At 37.4% G+C, this 18,116-nt stretch overlaps 1 protein-coding gene across 1 annotated transcript; it reads left to right on the top strand.

Moving 5' to 3' along the window:
- Nucleotides 1–46: 46 nt before the first annotated feature.
- On the top strand, nucleotides 47–12,524 carry LOC137187431 (fibronectin type III domain-containing protein 7-like). Its single transcript, XM_067596300.1, has 14 exons — nucleotides 47–1,550; nucleotides 1,760–1,775; nucleotides 1,938–2,198; nucleotides 2,797–3,057; nucleotides 4,299–4,559; nucleotides 5,548–5,811; nucleotides 6,163–6,417; nucleotides 6,501–6,758; nucleotides 7,375–7,629; nucleotides 8,678–8,932; nucleotides 9,831–10,091; nucleotides 10,406–10,435; nucleotides 11,236–11,273; nucleotides 11,664–12,524. The coding sequence occupies exons 1-13, from the start codon at nucleotides 1,497–1,499 to the stop codon at nucleotides 11,265–11,267; spliced, it is 2,463 nt and encodes an 820-aa protein (XP_067452401.1). The 5' UTR covers nucleotides 47–1,496; the 3' UTR covers nucleotides 11,268–11,273; nucleotides 11,664–12,524.
- The last annotated feature ends 5,592 nt before the right edge of the window (nucleotides 12,525–18,116 follow it).

The following is an 18,116-nucleotide window of genomic DNA, read 5'->3' as shown; positions in this document are numbered from 1 at the left end:
CCCAAATTTCCTAAATCCCCATCCACTTTTCTGCTTTTGGTTTGGTGTGTGTGTGTGTGTGTGTGTGTGTTTGTGTGTGTGTGTGTGTGTGTGTGTGTGTGTGTTTGCGGTTTGTGTGTGTGTGGGTGTGTAATGTAGTGTGGTTTATGTGGTGTGTCTGTACTTCCTGTCCTCAGTTGAGGAAAGTAAGTAAATACATTAACTCAAGTTAACTAAAGTACAATTTCGAGGTACTTGTACTTTACTTGAATTTTTCCATTTTATTCTACTTTATCCTTCCACTCCACTACATTTCAGAGGGAAATATTGTATTTTCCATTCCACTACATTTATTTGACAGCTTTAGTTACTTTTCAGCTGAAGATTTAACACAATGGATAATATAACAAGATTTTAAAATACAACACATTGTTAAAGATGATTATTAAAGATGTTAAAGGCTTTTGACGTCTTACAAAAAGCAGCGTGTAATCAGGGTCATATTTCAGATGTCTATGAGTTGTTAACAGCTCCACCAAATAGTGATTTTTCCCTCTAAACTTCTCACATGGTTTCATTTCAATAAATGTTCAAATGATCCAATATTTCACCAAAAATCAAGGATTACAGAAAAAGTCCCAAAACTGAAAACATCTCTATCTATCTAGTTTTTCTGGCATTTTTGTTTATAATTTAGATGGAATATGAATATGAATGAACATGGGAGCCAATTTTCCCCAGGAAGAGAGGCAAAACAAATGAAAGGTTAGTGAAATTGAAAATAAATAAATAAATAAAAGGATGAGATACTGAGTAAAAATGTTTACTTTCTAAATCATAATCTTGAAATATGCCAAAATTATGAGATATAAGTCATAATTATGAGGTAATCAAAATATTCACTTTAAAAGCCAGGATTATGAAATATGAAGTCATAATTATGAATTATGATATCTCATTTATATTATTTTAAGTTTGACCTACTATCTCATAATGTAGTTATAATTTAACTCATAATTTTACTTTGAAGACTATGTCAAACATTTTTGACTTGCTATTTCAATTTTGACTTACACTTTTATTTCTAACATTTTTTTCCATTTCCTGGTGGAAATAAGCATCTATAATTATGAAAAATAATCATAAATTTAGACTACTTTCACATTCAGGTGTAATTTAAGGCTTCTAGGGGAAGTCCAGTTCCTTTGCCAGACCCCTATACATTCCACATTTTGTGGTGCCTTGAATATAGAATATCTAGCCCATAGCTAGAAAGGGTGTCTTTTTCCCTCTCATGCTACCCTGCACCTGCCCCAAGGTGCATGTCTCTGCTTCGGCATGATTGGACATTTGCCTCCACTGGGAGGGTCCAGATACAGGTATTTCAACCAACACAGACGCCAGATATGTTAAAGAAAAGGTAAAACGGTAAAGAGTGAAGCATTTTAAAACATCAAATATTAACTGTCAAGTGTGAGTAATTGTGAGAGGAGTGTTTCAAGAGACAGACGTGAAGAATGGGCGCAATGCAGTGGCTGGTGATTTTTAGCTTGCTGGGCATATGTTCACAGGTAAAGTAATGGAAAAATTGTAATAAGATATAGATTATTTCAAATTCAGGCACAAGAATTTTGCTGATAAAAGAGAAGAGCAAAATGTACATAATATGTTGTTAACATAGCATTAACAGTCTGGAATAAACACAGTATAACATTTGTATTTTTATAAAACTACATTAAATTGTTGTTGATCATTTTTTCTCATTTTCTCAAATTTGCAGGCTGCAGCTCAATCAGGTAGTGTATGTTTACTTTTACCATATATATTCACTGTAGTTGTTTGTATCACTGCAGTATATGAGGGTGAAGGGGTACAAACCTTGATAGTTATCCTACATTTATGTGTAATCAAATCCACAATGCTATAATAACCTCAACTTCTTTCATCTCCCTCATCAGCTATCACAGTATCCGTATTCTCGGTAACATCCAAGACTGCGATTCTCAGATGGACCAGGTACTCTGGAGCCAGCTCATACAAGATCACCGTCGCCCCCAAAAGCTCACAGAACACCCCCATTGCTTTTGCCCAGTTTGGTCCCAACACAGTGATGGGCTCTGTCAACTCTCTGTCCCCGAACATCGTGTATGCCTTCACAGTCGAAGCTTTGGATAATTCTCAAGGAGTACTGAGCAGTGCACATATTGAGTCATCAACAGGTGAGATACACTTCAGTCTAAACCTGTACTGTTAAGAACTGAAAGGCAGAATATTCTATTTAGTGATTAATTGTCGTTTTATTTTCATATTTCAAAAAACAAACCAGTGTTTGCTGCTATAAATTCTTGTTTTCAGTATTACTGATTTTGCCTTTTTGACTTTTTAAAATTTGTCCGGTATTGTACAGTTTAAACTGGTATATTCAGACACACCATTTCACTGGAAAAAGCTATAGTGGATCCAGTATAAAAACTATTATTGGAATAACTTAAACAGATAAATATCATAAAATTGGAGGCTGATGATGGATAATTTGCCAATGTACACTGAGCAGAGGACCACATAGGAGTCACTGTCTTTGACTTAAATTTGGTTTACAAGATAAAATAAATATTTGACCCCTTAAATGAAATGAAAATATCTTAAAAGGAGAATTTTTTGTAGTTACAGTCATGGTTACAATCATGGTTTGTAGGTAACATTGGGACCCACAGTCATCTATCATCAATCAAATGTTCTTATTTGAGGTAAAATTTTACAGTGCGTGTCGTCTTCTTAGATACCATCTCTGATCTGAACTGACTGTGACTATTTCAGCTCCCGAGATGATGGATCCCATCCAGACAGTGAAGCCGAAGGATAGCCAGACCTTGATGGTGGGGTTCAGCTTGAAGACCGGGGCGACTCATTACATCATACGAGTCCAGAGTGCCAATGGCTTCTACAGAGAAGACACAGTGTACTCCTCCCCCGCTGAGATCGGGTTCCTCACACCGTACACTGAGTACTCGCTCAGCGTCATAGCTGTGAACAGTGGAGGTCGCAGCCAGCCGTCACTTCCTGTGACTGAAAAGACAGGTACTGTTGTTTGTCACAGTATGTTTGTGTGCAGAATGTTAGATTTTATATTAAAAAAAGTCCACTTTCACAGCTACGAAACAAAACCTCATGATTAATTCAGTCCAAAAATTCAAAAATAACACCCAATAGCCTGCTTCTGTGTAGAAATGAGTCACACATTCATAAAGAAACATTGAGTACTTTTCTCATCACTTCCCATGCCCTGCAGAGGTCACTTGATCTGCCTCATTGTCTCACAGCAGAGGAACTATACACAGTTATACACTATATATGTCTCCAGTCAAACCCAGGTTCAGTATTTGTGCAAATCCAGGGTTTTTCTTATACAAGAAATGCATCAGCACCCCTCAGGGCCTCTCCTGTGTCAGTGGTAACTATACCTGACCCTTCTATGTAAAACACAAAGAGTTGACCTCAACATGAGTACATAGCCCTCACCTCTTACCCCCACCCCCACCCCGGGGGGGCAAATCTGATCCACATGAGCCAAAAAAACAAACAGTAATCAGTTTCACCATTTTTTGTTTATTATTTGCTATATTCAGGATTTCATCTTATTTCAGGAACATAGGCTATATACTGTATGTTAGATTGTATTTTAGAATCATACATGCATTTATTTGTATCTTTACATGTTCAAAATATAAAGACATGCTTTTCAGTCACATGTTGGAAACCAAAAACATAAAAAAGGTATAAGGAGAAAGAAGTTTTTCACTTTTTAATTTACATTCCCACACTTGAGATAGGTCAGGTCCCTCACCCTGTGTCGAAATCTAGTTTCAAGACTTAAATTCTTTTAGCTTAGTTTATACCTTTTAGTTTTACCCACAGGGAAAGGTAGTATTATTCCATCATATGAGTGCTTGAAGGCTGCAACAAATAATATAGTGACAATTTCAACCTGGAGGCTTGACTTGGACTTGCCAAAAACCAAAAGACTTAATGCATGAACTCTAACCCCTAAAGTGACTTTATCTGTGTTCATTTGTACCTCACTGGGAAAATTTCCAGACATGTAGATAATCTTAGATGAAACATTTGGGGATTTTAATTACAACCCAGTTATTTGTTATCCACGTATCATGAAATTACTATAACATTTATCTATTGCACAGAGCCTCCTTTGTGACCATGGAGTACTTCTTCCTTGCCTGTAAAAAGTGGGCTAGTACAGTCTTGATCTCTCAAAGTACCTCATTCATGTAAAACTTGTCAAACTTTGCTCTCCTCCACAGTTTTGCCTCCTCCTCAGCTCTCCACCTCCTCTCCCAGCAACGACAGCATTGTTGTATCCTGGGCCCCTGTTGCCAACGCCGTCCAGTACACCCTGTCCATATACAAGTTTGGCTCAAGCACCAACATGAAGCAGAACACCTCCAACACCAATTTGACCATCTCTGGCCTGGATGCCGGCTCACTCTACATGATCAGGGGTTTTGCCTGGGATCCCGAGGGCCGACAGGGAGAGGGCAGTTTGTACATCAACCAGACAACACGTAAGAAAGCACTGAGACAGTTTTTATACCCTGTGAGGTGCAGTAATGTGTATGTGTTGTGCTTACGTCACTATCCTTTAAAGCTGGAGTTTGTCTCCCCCTTCCGGCAGTGAGAGTAATTACAAAAACACTGTCCACACGTGCTTACATCATAGGCTTCGCTGTAGCCAACTGCATCGCTACTGTTGCATTTTATAAAACAGTGGATAAATTGTTTTGAGCATCATTCAATCCCTGCAAAATGACTAATTTTACTATTAGAATTTGATCCACCCGGTCCAATAACATTTGGAAGGTCTAGAAGAGTCGCACTTGATCCCTATTCAAGTTAGCAGAGGGCTAACCGGAAGTTAGCCGCTTGGCCGGTGGAAGTCTCTCATGCATGTTCTGCCAATAGAGCATGCGCAGTATGCATTCATCCGGCCAGTGCAGGAATGTCGCCACCAACACCAGATTTTAAAACTCTGTAAATTGTGAAATACAGAGAGATTTATCTAGCAGTGATAGGCTTAATCATGATTGTGTGAACTCGTTTGGCAAAGGGCTTGAATGTAACAGATGTTCACTTATATGTAAAGTTTCACGCTGCAGTTTAAAGGTTTTTCTACAAACACAAATGCCGTCAAAATCATTTCAAAGATAATCACATCAGTATTGATGCTACATGCTCATAGAGAATAATGTTCCCTTTCACACAATTACATAAATTATTCTTCGACATGTAAGCAGTATTTTAATGCTGCTATAGTGGGTTTCTGTTTTGGGTAGTTTAATCTCTAGCTATATGTCATATTTTTATAGGTTAATGTCTGTAACTTTTTAATCTAAAAGAACAATTATTAACTACAGTCATCTAATAAATACATGGAATAAAGAGCACAATATGCTCCACTGAAATGCAGTGCAGAAACGTACTGTCTCAAAGAATATATGTAAACTGATTGCATTATGCGATGTGCCACTATGTTTTGTCTCTGTCTGTTAACAGGACCTCCAACACCAGCTTCTGTCAATGTCTCTGTGGTGATGAATAATAGCCTGGCTGGACTGTCTGTGTCCTGGGAACTGGAGCAGGATGTTTATGGATCCATTCAGTACCATGTGATGAGTGACCAGAACCTCACATGCAACTCCACTTCCAAATCCTGCACCTTGTCTCCAGTGGGCTGTGGGCAGATACACACTATCCAGGTGACTGCTTCAAACGAGGCTGGGTGCAGCTACCCGTCCAGCCCCGAGGTGTTCATCACCTGTGAGTAGGAGAACAGTTTTATCAACTAATGTTTTATTTTTTTCCTGGCATTGATGTAACACTACACAGATGTACAGTAGGTGGTACCAAATATGCTTGTGCAACATAGAGATAGAGTATATACCATGACATGATAGAAATTTGTTAACCAGTAAAGATTTTTCTATGTTTCTACCAAGGTGAGTATTACTTTGATATCTTTGGTTGTATTGTTTTTTTGTGTTAAAAAGACAAAAACAACCCGATACTGCACTAGAACAGCAGTGGTAGTTCTGTGACAACACTGGGCAACACTGAGAACACTGTCAGTTTGTGATTGTGAGTAATCTCCCTGCTGTCCTGTACTGTCAGTCCCCTGCCCACCAGAGTCTTTGGCTCTCGAGGAGCCGGCAGAAGGAAACTGCACACTGACGTGGAACACGGTGCCTTATGCTGACTCCTACGTGGCCTACATCAAGAGAGGTGACGGCGGTGAGGAGACATGCAACACCACCAGCAACAGCTGCACCTACCACTGCCAGTGTGGCTACACATACCTGATGTCTGTGTTCGCCTTCAACCAGGCCGGCAGCAGTCCTCAAGGAGAGATTCTCAACTATACCACCTGTAAGTAGCAGCAGAGGTGACATGTTTTAAGATTTCTCTTTGTGGTTATGTGTGTTTACCTGTTTATCCTCTGTATCCCTCAGTGCCCTGTTGTCCAGAGGGTGTGTCCGTCTCCCTGGTGAGCACTGACACTCTGGAGATCATGTGGACAGCCTCGCGGGGGGCAGAGCTCTATGAGACTCGGGCGGCAGACGGTTCAGAGGTCATCCTGTGTAACGACACGGCACCTGTGTGCGCCCTCTCTGACCTCAGCTGTGACAGTCCCTACAGCGTGGTGGTGACACCCTGTAATGATATCAGTGGATGCAACCGTGCATGCAAAGCTCACACCAAAGAAACAGGTAGAAAACACACACAAAGACGATTTTCCAGACAGGTTGCAGATTAAAAAAAATAATATTCAAGTTGGGCAGTGTCCTTTAGACAAATAGTTCAATGCACATGTGTATGTATGCAACAAATACACCCAACCGACCTCCTATTTCAAAATGTTCATAATCTTAAAAAACCCCAGCAGTGAATAGGAAAAAAAAACTTGAATCCTATTGAAATGAAACATTACATGATGAAAATACAGATTCTTATTGTATATCCATACTGTATATACAGAGAATTATTCAAATTTCACTACTAAAGCACAAAGTTGCCTTTGATTTTTCTTCATTTCGATAAATAACTACAAAGGTTTTGATGAGCTTTTTGATGTAGCAATTAGTAGTTTTATTGATTCAATTTAATTAATTAATTTAATTAACTATCCGTTATGGTTTTGGGTGATTGTTTTGTATATTTAATGAAACTACAATAGGTATATGAGAATGATTTCCATCTTTACCTTTATAGCCCAATCATTTCATCATCATTTCACCAGTAATTCTTCAAACATTTAAACAGTAGGTAAACAACCATGTAAGGACACTCTATAAGGTATTTCCTCTCTTCCCTCCTCGCTGCCAGCTCCCTGCATGCCCACGATGCTGTCACTGAATCCGAAAAACTCCTCCTGCGTCAGTGTCAGCTGGACAGCAAACAACCGCGCCGCCACTTACACTGTGAGCGCGTCGGGAGATGACGGCACACACACCTGTACCACCGGTGGAAGCAGCTGTGACATCACTGAGCTTCCCTGTGGCTCCACCTATGAAGTCAGCGTCATAGCAACCAGCGCCGCTGGCCAGAGCTTACCCAGCTACTCTGACTCTCTGGAAACAGGTGAGCTGTCAAAGGTTTGGGTTGACCCATTCAATTAACATGTTGACATGAAGTGTCTTAGTGATGTTGTGCAACAGTTGCAAGTCTGAGGTGCACTACATCTACTATCCCATAGATATTCAAATACATCAAGATCTGGTAACTGTGAAGGACATAGTAAATGATTCTCATCACTGTCATACTCCTCAAACCATTCAGTCATACTCCTTGTACCCTGTATGTATTTGTCACCTGTCTGCATGTAATTATCTACAGGAAGGACAGAATTTGACAGCAATTTATTGGCTGCCATAAAATCTGATATTGAACTCGAACAACATGAGTAACTCAGAAAAATGCAATATTTTACTAAGTGGCAAAAATATTAAAATAATCAGAGTTAAATAAATTTAAATTCTAAAAATTAACATTATGTGACTGCTGAAATCTAGTTTAACACGTTAATGATTTTGAACACAGAGTACTTATTTCAAAAATGATGATTTCACTATATATATATATATATATATATATATATATATATATATATATATATATATATATATAAAATGCATTCTTGGCATAGCAATTAATTTGTAAATGACAAATAATTAATTGCAATTAATCAAAAAAAATCTACAAAGTACTACAGCAATTTAGTATTGCACTTTCATAAAGGTGAGGAACAACAACCAAAGCAGAAGAGACCAAGACAACTGGATTTTTAGCCCCTTGTATGGGTGTATAGATATGGCTGTTGTGAAAAAACACTGAATCCTACATATCCCATAATGCAACTGGATAGTGTATGTTCCATTAGACCCTTCCTGCATCCTAAATGACCACTATGACAACATATGCCTCCAGCTTGGCCTCCAGGCCACAGAAGACACAACTGTTTTGCTTTCCTCATGACGAGTAAACTGAACTTCACGTAAAATCTGTGGAGTGCCCCTTTAATTAAACCCTTTAATACTTCCCCCATGTTTATTTCCATTCCAACTTTACAGCAGCTATATTAATTATAATCTGAACACTAAACCACACAATATATCATCTTCTTTTACAGAACCCTGTTGTCCGGTGAGCCTAACAGTGGCTCAGGTCACTCAGGCAATGACCAACGTCTCGTGGTCTCACGCCAAAGGTGCACATACGTTCATCACCTCTCTGACATCACCGCGCGGTCACGCCCGCTGCCACACCCAGGACTCCCACTGCCTCATGGGATGCATCACCTGTGGCACAAACTACACCATCACAATGGAGGCGTTCAGCCACAGCGGGCGCAGTTCCAACTGCACCTATCAGGGTTTCTCGTCCAGTGAGTAATGATGGTTTCCACCAATGAGAAGACGGCAGGTTTTTTTGTTATAAATCTTTAACATCCTTCAAGAGCTACATTGGTTTGAATGGAGAGTGTAATTAATGTTGCAGGGTATAAATGCAGTTTCAGAGGCCCCTGTACACACAATCAAAGGATTTACATTACTCTAATATTTCAGCACTATTCTGTCTTTCATTTCAAGTATGCTCCTTGAAATATGGAAGCAGTTTAAGAGCTTCTCTTATAAGTGAGACTTCAAAAACTAACATGACTCTTGAGAATTATAAAAATCTACTAAGTGGCCACTTTTATGCATTAAAATTGGTATGATACTTGCAGTATAGAAATAAAAGGCATACCTCTTTATAAAATAAAATTGCCTTTCTCATCTATTGTCACTCATAATGAACAGATCCCTGAAATATGTACCACAAATGTAATATATATCAAAATGATATTTTATTCAAGGATTCAGACTTACCTTCATTGGAATAGACATCATTTTTTGTTTATTGAGTTAAGTTTTATAAATTAAATATCCACCAACATGCCCTTAAAACGCTCTGAAGTTTTTAGCCATGTTTTCCCTAATGCTGGTAATATGGATCTCTAAATGTTATGTATGTATATATATGTATAAATGAATAACTGTAAGGCACAGGCAATAAATTAGCATCCTTCTTTTCAGCACAACCTGTGCTATTTGAGTATGCATGCAGCAGTGATGTCTCATGACATTAGAGATGGTTGTAAGGCCAAAAAGCCAAAAGAAAACCACTGTCTTCAAAGTTGTCACACACAAACTCATCAATCATGTCTCTGTTGCACAAAGCAAATATGAATTCAGATAAGAAAGACACACATAACTTCATCAGAGTCTCTGTCTCTCTCACAGGTGCCTGCTGTCCGTCAGGTGTCAGGCTGTACAGGACGGCCAGTAACTCTCTGCGGGTGTACTGGCGCAGCGCCGGCAGCAGCCACAGCTACATTGCAGAGATGGTGGGAAGCAGCAACAACTACACGTGCGATGCATCTCCCGGGGAGAGCAGCTGTGATATTGGCAGCGTCCAGTGTGGGGATGTGTATCATGTAGTGGTGGCCCCGCTGACATCAGAGGGCAGCAAAGTCCTGTTCTGCCCTCAGAGACTGTACTCAGGTATGACAGTGGAGTATATGTGTGTATTTACAATAGCTAACCCTCAGATCATACTGCTCCAACATATTTTCATAATGTTTTATGATACTTGTGTTCAGTTTTAACATAGTTGGAGACACATGAAGCAGCTGTGTGAGTCATTTTATCTGCCTCTATGAAGGATTTGAATTCACCTTGATTGGGAATAAAGCATAGTATTGTTGCAAAGCAATAAGGAAATTTCCGAACTGTTTGATTTATGAATTATTTGAATTCTGACTATGGATGAAATATTTTGAAATTTGGTTAAATGTCCTTTGTTTCTGCTTTTTCAGTCACTTGTTCAGGAAGCAACGTTGGCACAGGTGAGTATGTTAAAATCCTCAACTTTCAATTTCTGCATAAATGTTTGTAAAGCTATTTAAAGTTTAAAAAAGTCACCCAACTGTCTCTAATACCTAATGGCAAATGCTTTAGCAAAATATTCTTTTTTAATTAATAATTTTTAATAACAAAAAGTGACAGTGACAGTGACAATAATACAAAAAAAAAGAAAAATACAAAACCCTCTAAAAAATGAAAGGGGGGTGGATACAGAATATAAAAACAGAGATTCAATAATACAGAATCTGTTTAAACTTTCACAAGACAAGATCTAATAAAATTCCAGGGACCATGAAGTCCATCAGGCCTGTCATCGTCTTGGAGAATTAGAGCAGCCTCTTCCATTGATAGCAAGTCCATAAAGTCCTTACGCCAGTTCTCCATATTGAACCAGTTCGATTTACATTTCCAGTTCATTAAAATGATCCGCTTGGCTGATAGGAAGGTCAGTGTTATAATACTATGTACAATTTCTGGTTGCACAATGGCCATTTTCACACTTAGTATACAAGTTACTGGACAAGGTTTGATATCTATATTAAGAAAACATGACAACTTTTCAGTAACGTACGACCAAAACTACTTGAAAAGAGGACAGTAACACAACAAGTGCATCAGCGTACCTTCTACTTTACAACCATGCCAACACAATTTGGATAATGTATCAATTTTCTTCAATGTGCAGGGTGTAATGTAGGCCCTGTGTATTATCTTTATAGATGTTATATATACATGATGTTGGATGATTTTTCTAATATCATTTCAACCTTCTCTCCTCCAGTGATTTACAGAGGGAAGAGAAGTCTGGACTAGCAGATGGTAAGTAAATATATTAATACATTAATCAACTGATGATTTATAATCACAGTGGTTGATTGAGAAGAGGAAGCCAGTAACAACTTTGTCCCCCCAAAAAAGTTTTTCTTGGCCCTTCATTAGTTTGTTCGATTAAAGATGTTTAAATTATGGCAGAAACTCAGACTACATCCTCCCTCATGCGTCTGGTTTTCTTAACTGCATCACAGCGTCTCCCTCTGCTGGCCAAAAAGAAAGATTTCTTTTAAAAATGTTCCGCGTAAGAATTAAAATCTAAAATTGATTCATGGGTTTGCAGATATTACATTAATAAAAATTAATTTAAATTAAAACACACTAAATGTAAAAATTTTGACTGAATCTGACTAAATCTTTGATGTTTTGTTTTCACAGCCTTCTGTCAAGTAATACAAGTTCTTCATCATCCTCTTCCTCCTGAATCACCCCTGCTCCTCCAGAATGAAGTCAGTCTGATAGATACCGTAAATAAAAGAACAACCTGACATAAACATGCCAGTCTTTTGGCCATGATGCATAGATGATAGTCTATCAAACGACACACAGTATGATAACATGGCGATCAATGATAAAAACATGATTGAGAAATTGTTTAGTCTTGTTAACTTCCCTTTAAATGTTGCTTGTGTACGATGTCAAAGCAAAACATCTCTCAACAATCATGATCAAGTACTTAAATACGATAAAATAAAGGACAAGCATGAGAAAATGCTGTGTGTACTAATCAAAACATGTCTCATGAGGCAAAAACATGGTATAGATTTGGTAAATATAAAAAAAGTTTTTATCCACGAACAAGTAGAGCTAAATTTCTATGTTGTACTGACTAATTTGGGCAATTGAAAATGAATTTTCAAAAGAGCATATAACTGAGCTATTGGGTAAAAGACAAACTACAAATATATATCTAACTGTAACTGACAAAAACCTCAGTTAGCGAAATAAATTCAGTAACAGTAACAGTATCCCAGCGGTCAATTTAAACAATTTATAAAATACTTTGCCCCTGAATTTTGAGACTAAATTAAAACAAATTTTGTAGCTCCAGCCCCAAGTAGGAAGCCTCCTGAGGATAAATGATGAGTGCTGCTCATGATGTGTCATTCTGTTGTCTACAATATACAGAGTGAGCTGTTGTTTATTCTCAGGATGAATTTAACAGTTTGGAATATGTCTGGTTGTGTAAACCTGATGCATTATTCTGATTTCTGTTAATAAAGAATTCCCAGCATCATATTTGTGTTTTGTGTTTTTTTTTCTGCACATATACATGAACTTTACTAAATAATAGAAGAGAAACTGGTCATTGTTTACATTGCAGTATATACAATATTCCACTATGATACAGATTCTTAAAGGAATATCTATTGTATGAGTAGATGTTATTGAATAAATTGTTATCATGGCATCAGTAAATAAAAAGTTTAAGGTCTTGGTTGTTGTAAGGTTCTCTGATAAACCTGCTATCGATGAGGCAGGTTACACATCTTTGTTTTGTCTCTTTCTTTCTTTCTTTCTTTCTTTCTTTCTTTCTTTCTTTCTTTCTTTCTTTCTTTCTTTCACTAAAACATAATTGTGCACAATCTTGGCCTGTCCAGACTTACTTACAGTACAGCTCCCACTTATGATGGAAAGACAGACCAGCCTGTATGCTTTAATCTTTCATAACTTGTCTGTCTGCTTGCACGCTCGGGTGGAGAGGCATGTCCTCGTCCCCATAATACCTGGTGTACCCCTAAATACCTTGAGGAAACACTCTACCAATCAATGGTTTGGATTAACAAAGATACATTTCTAAATAACCAACACTGGAATCAACAAGAGAACACAGCAAGACCAAACAATATGAACAAACCCTAAACAGCATATTACACATACTGCAAAGCATACATTAAATAGTATCATACAGGAAGAATATCAATGATTTTCTCTATTCGATATAAGTCAAAAGCAAATGATGTGATGAATCTAAAATTGAAAAATAATAATAATACATGTGTAAATAGTAATCTGGAGGACAGAAACACTGTAGAGTTTCATCACATTAACACTAAGTCTGTGGCAGTGAGTACATTTTTAATATCGTTTCACCACATGAGGTGACGTTTACATGGACTGATGTTTTAGGTTTTAGGCTACCACTACTATAGGGGAACAAAAATGTACCATTGACTTTAAGCCTTGTGTTTGTTTATGTTCCTGTAATAATAGAAAGCATGATGAATCTGACTTCAACACCAATACTTTTTACTTGCTGCCTCCTCTTCATACAGTAACACTGAAAGAAGGTTGGTAAAGAGTTTCCTCATGTTTAATTCAGGTCCAATTACCAAGGATCGAGTTTTGTCCTTTGTCTCTAGCAGAAAGTTATGGAACTGTTATTATATTGTCAAAACACAAATGAAAGTTATGGGATTTGACTCATCTGGTGACAATAACTGATGATGTACAGTTGAATTTCATCAGCATATTGGTGGTAGTTAATATTGTGCCCCCTGTTGAATTCACCCTATAGTTAGTATATTACTATACATGTTGATTATCAGAGGACTAAGTATAGAGCCTTGTGGGACACCATGTTTAATGTTAAAACAACCAGAGGAGAAAATTACCTTTACAACATAAAGGTCAGTCAGTTAAACTTAAATCAGCCTTCTATTGGAGTTTTCTGAGCAGAATATGTGAACATTGTGTCAAATGTACTATTAAAAGAAGTAGTAGTACAAGTATAGTTTGGCTGTAAATATGGAGGTTACGTCAATAGGAATCTCTTGGTATCAGGACCTTATCGAAATATTTTAAAATAAAACTCATTGTGGTGGATGTTTGCGATAAGTAACTGAAATATCACCTTTTTTAATTTAAAGAAAGATACCAGATGCATTTTCTGTGTAGCTGTAGCTTCTGTTTGATGTTAAGATTCAATATATAACTTTATATGCACATCTCCAATCTCTGATGTTGAGCCAAACTGTGTCAAAGTGTTTAAAACATTTCACTCCACACAATATTCTTTGGATATTAAGAGAAATATACTCCTTCCAGTAGTGACTCAGAAACAATGAGTTCACAAAACTCTAATTTGGTGTTCAGATTGCTGTTTCCAACATTGGAGCTCTCAGTTTAACATTTTAATGCTCCTGGTTATTGATGTCACGGTATTTCTTCATCACAGGAACCAGAAAAATTAACAACAGGTAGATTAATGAATAATTCATTTTCTTTTTTTTTTTACTCTGGAGGTCAACTACTTGAATGACCCTCACTTCCCTTTACAATGAGCCAATTACACTCAATGACGAAGATATTTCTGAATGTTTCAGTATATTTACCCTTATAAAACACCCAGCCACCAGCTTCACAGGGTACCCAGATCAGAAACATGCTGCCCTGCCTCTTTTTCGCAACACAGGTTTCAGTTGGCTTAAATCCCTCTGAACACAAAAGGGATGGACCCGGTATTATCTCCCGTGTACTGTAAACAGTGTAGGTTGTCAATTATGATACTATGATGAATCTCTGTGGGGAATAGTGGCCATTCACAGCAAAAATGTGGAACATGACTCAACCAAAGAGGTGGCATTTATTTGAGAGGCACAGCTTGGAGAGTTCTCTTCACCCAAATCTGGAGGTTTTTTTTTTTTTTTTTACCAGTTTACGTAATGTCCCGCCATTGGAAATACTACCATTGTGAGAATGTTTATATAATGACAAAGTGCAGACGTTTTGCAACAACTGAAGTTTGTATAATATCATTATGAAACAGACAAACTGTATTCACTTAAATCTTTTTATTGTGTACCATCTTTTATTTCCTAGAAAACACATCAATGACACAATGACAGGAAACAGTGGAACGATACAACTAACACCAAACTAAAGTTCAGAGCAAATGGCCAAAACCTCTTTTAGTCGTCCTGGTGCCCCATTTCTTCTTCTTCTTCTTTTTAACCTGCTTTTGACAAGTGACTGTCTCTTGAGGGTCTATCAAGTGTATCTGACCTGATCTGATGCCATCATGGTGAGCTGTGAAAAATGCTTTGTCACAGTATAATAAGTAATCCAAGCCAATGCCTCTCACATGTTAACTTTTGTTTTCTCATTAAAGTGCAAGTGCTGAAAAAACGCTGGTGTATTTCTTGTAAATATAATCTAAATTACTTTAGAGAGAACTGCATTTTTTTTTTTTTAGCTTTATTTCAAATATTTTGATCTCACATTTCATTATTTCATTATTTTGATTGCTTAAGGCAGGAATGAAGGAGGGTGGATGATAATGGGTTTGTCAGCTGGTACCTCCCATTGCATTGATTTGTTCAGTTTAGCGTCATAGTCTCAGGAGTAAATTCTGGTAAGTCAACTCCCCACACTTTACATGCTTTTGTCCTTCTAAACAAGAAAGCAATCGAGGAACTAACTTTCTACCATTTTTTATTAATATTTTATTGTTCACATGTTTTTAGAGATCCTGCTAATTAACAAACAGTACTGAAAACAGTGAGAGAATACAAAAGAAACAGGATTGTTTATGGCAAGTGGACAGCGACACTTATTGTCCAGTGATTGCATTAAAACTCTCTTAAACACTTTAATAAAAAAGAAAATGATAAGTAAATAAATATACAAATGAGCAAACAACTCCACTACAATAAAGATTCGATAGCCACATAAAAGTAATAAGTGTTATTTTAACAAATTTATTTTTTGCATTGAATAATTTTTCAAATTTAACAGTATTTGGACTTATCCTATAATATCTTTAATTAATCTGTTTTTCCCGTTGTAAAAACATTGACAAACCAATATGATGATATATAGTGAGATGTATAATGATAGTGATGTTCATCTCGATCTCCTGCCAAACAACAAGTAAATATAAAGCACATACAGTACATAAATATCTCTAAATGTACTTAACACAAGGGTAAACAAAAAAGCAGGCTAAAAATGAAATATTTTAGCCATCTAGGATAACTATTACTGTTGTTTCAACAGAATTTAAATGACTCTCTGTATTTCAATGTGCAGTTACAACCTACTTCACATTGTAACACGGTTATTTCACAGCTGAAAACTGTAATAAATGAGGGTCTAACAAGGCAAGTCAACAATGATTGACTTAGGTATCTAAAAATCGTCCAAAGTCTTTTGACCTGCGAATCCCTAAATAACTTACTGAGTACCTTCTTCTACAGTGTTGACTTCGACCTTACTATTATTCAGCTACAGACAGCAGCAACGGTTTTTACACTGACTGGGAACATGGTTTCTGCACATCTTCAAGTGTTTGGAAGACAATGTTCCACTTGTTTTCTAATGACGTCTCAGAAAGGTCAGCAGAAAAAATCCACTTAACCCTGTTGTCTTGTAATATCACTTTTAAGAACAGGTGCAGACAGCTATGTGACTTAAGTGACTCGAGAAATGTGTGCATTGTTGCATCATAAGATGCTCAATACCTGTGACCTGTAACAGTGTCTATGGCAGGACAATATCGCAGCTGCGTGAAAATACAATGAAATATAAAGGTGTTCACATCACTTGTCCTTATTCACTGCACTTCAAAATTGCTCTATTGTTTAAGCGGGGTGGCTTAAGTTTCCTGGCAGGTTCCCATATCCCATATCCACTTTCATGCTGACTTCCTTTTTTCTAATACACGATGAGGACCAAGGAGGTGATAGCCCTTTATTCTCCTGTGATAAAAGATCCCTTTCAGCCCAGCATGTAGCCTATATACTGTCAGCTCAGGGATTAGTCAGTCTAAGAGGAAATAAAATTCAGTTTTCATCGAAATCGATTACTAAACACATTCAAACTTTCATAAGCTAAGACTCTGAGAAAGACTCAACTTAGCAACAGTTCAAAGCAGGATGTGTTTTATAAGTACAATACATCCCATTTAGATGGAGTCCCAATTCCCAAGTTTGCGTTCTTGACTTCGGTTTCAGTGGCACTTGTCTCCTTTGCTTGAGTGGCCCCTCCCAAGCCTTTATCTCTTTGGTTCAGGTCATTCTCTGTGTTCTCATGCATTGTTACTGGAATGAAAAAAAAAACAAAAAAAAACAGCAAATGCAGAAACATGGCCATGTGCGAAGTCGCAGCATGCCTTCAGATTTGTGATATTTACATTAAAAAGGACGGGGGGGGAAGGATGGAGAGAGAAAAACAAAGTGAGGACTTCTGACTACAACAGTGACATGAAAAGAGAGAAATGGATGACGTATATAATGTTTTGACAGTTTTTGTACCACATGTCAGGCTTGGGTCGACACAATGACTGATGTTTAAGGGGGGTGAGTTGTGTTAGTAGGTCAGGAAAGTCTGTGTCCTCTGAATAAAGACATTATGACATTCCTGTGATAAGATCAATGTTGGTCAGGCACCTGTGATCAGTTTGAACTGAATCCCTGATGTTTAAAGTGGATCATCAGATACCTTTTCCCTTGAGTTCATGTGTCCAAGACATTATTGCCACTAGTGTTACATTGATTGATCAGTAAAGCCTGCACTGGAATGTGGACAAATATGTCATATTGTATATTGAACATTTTTCCACAGGAGCTTTCTCCATTTTCTCAGTGAAGATCTAAAGTTATGTTGAGTTATCATGTTCGTATTCTTTCTCACAGTCCAATTAGTAGTAAACAGAATAACAAAAAAAAACATGACCTTTGTTATTGAAATCTGAACCAAAATGTCACAATATTTACAGTTAAAACCTTGGAAATTTACTGGTATTGTTTCACACTGTATCCATATTTTGTTGTGCTCATTTTAGAAGCAAAATGTTTGCAGAGCATTGGCTGCCACAATGGAAACTTTTGT

The sequence above is a fragment of the Thunnus thynnus genome, chromosome 8 (assembly GCF_963924715.1).
Source record: "Thunnus thynnus chromosome 8, fThuThy2.1, whole genome shotgun sequence".
Lineage (NCBI taxonomy): Eukaryota > Metazoa > Chordata > Actinopteri > Scombriformes > Scombridae > Thunnus > Thunnus thynnus.
This window is presented reverse-complemented; position numbering and strand designations above follow the sequence as displayed.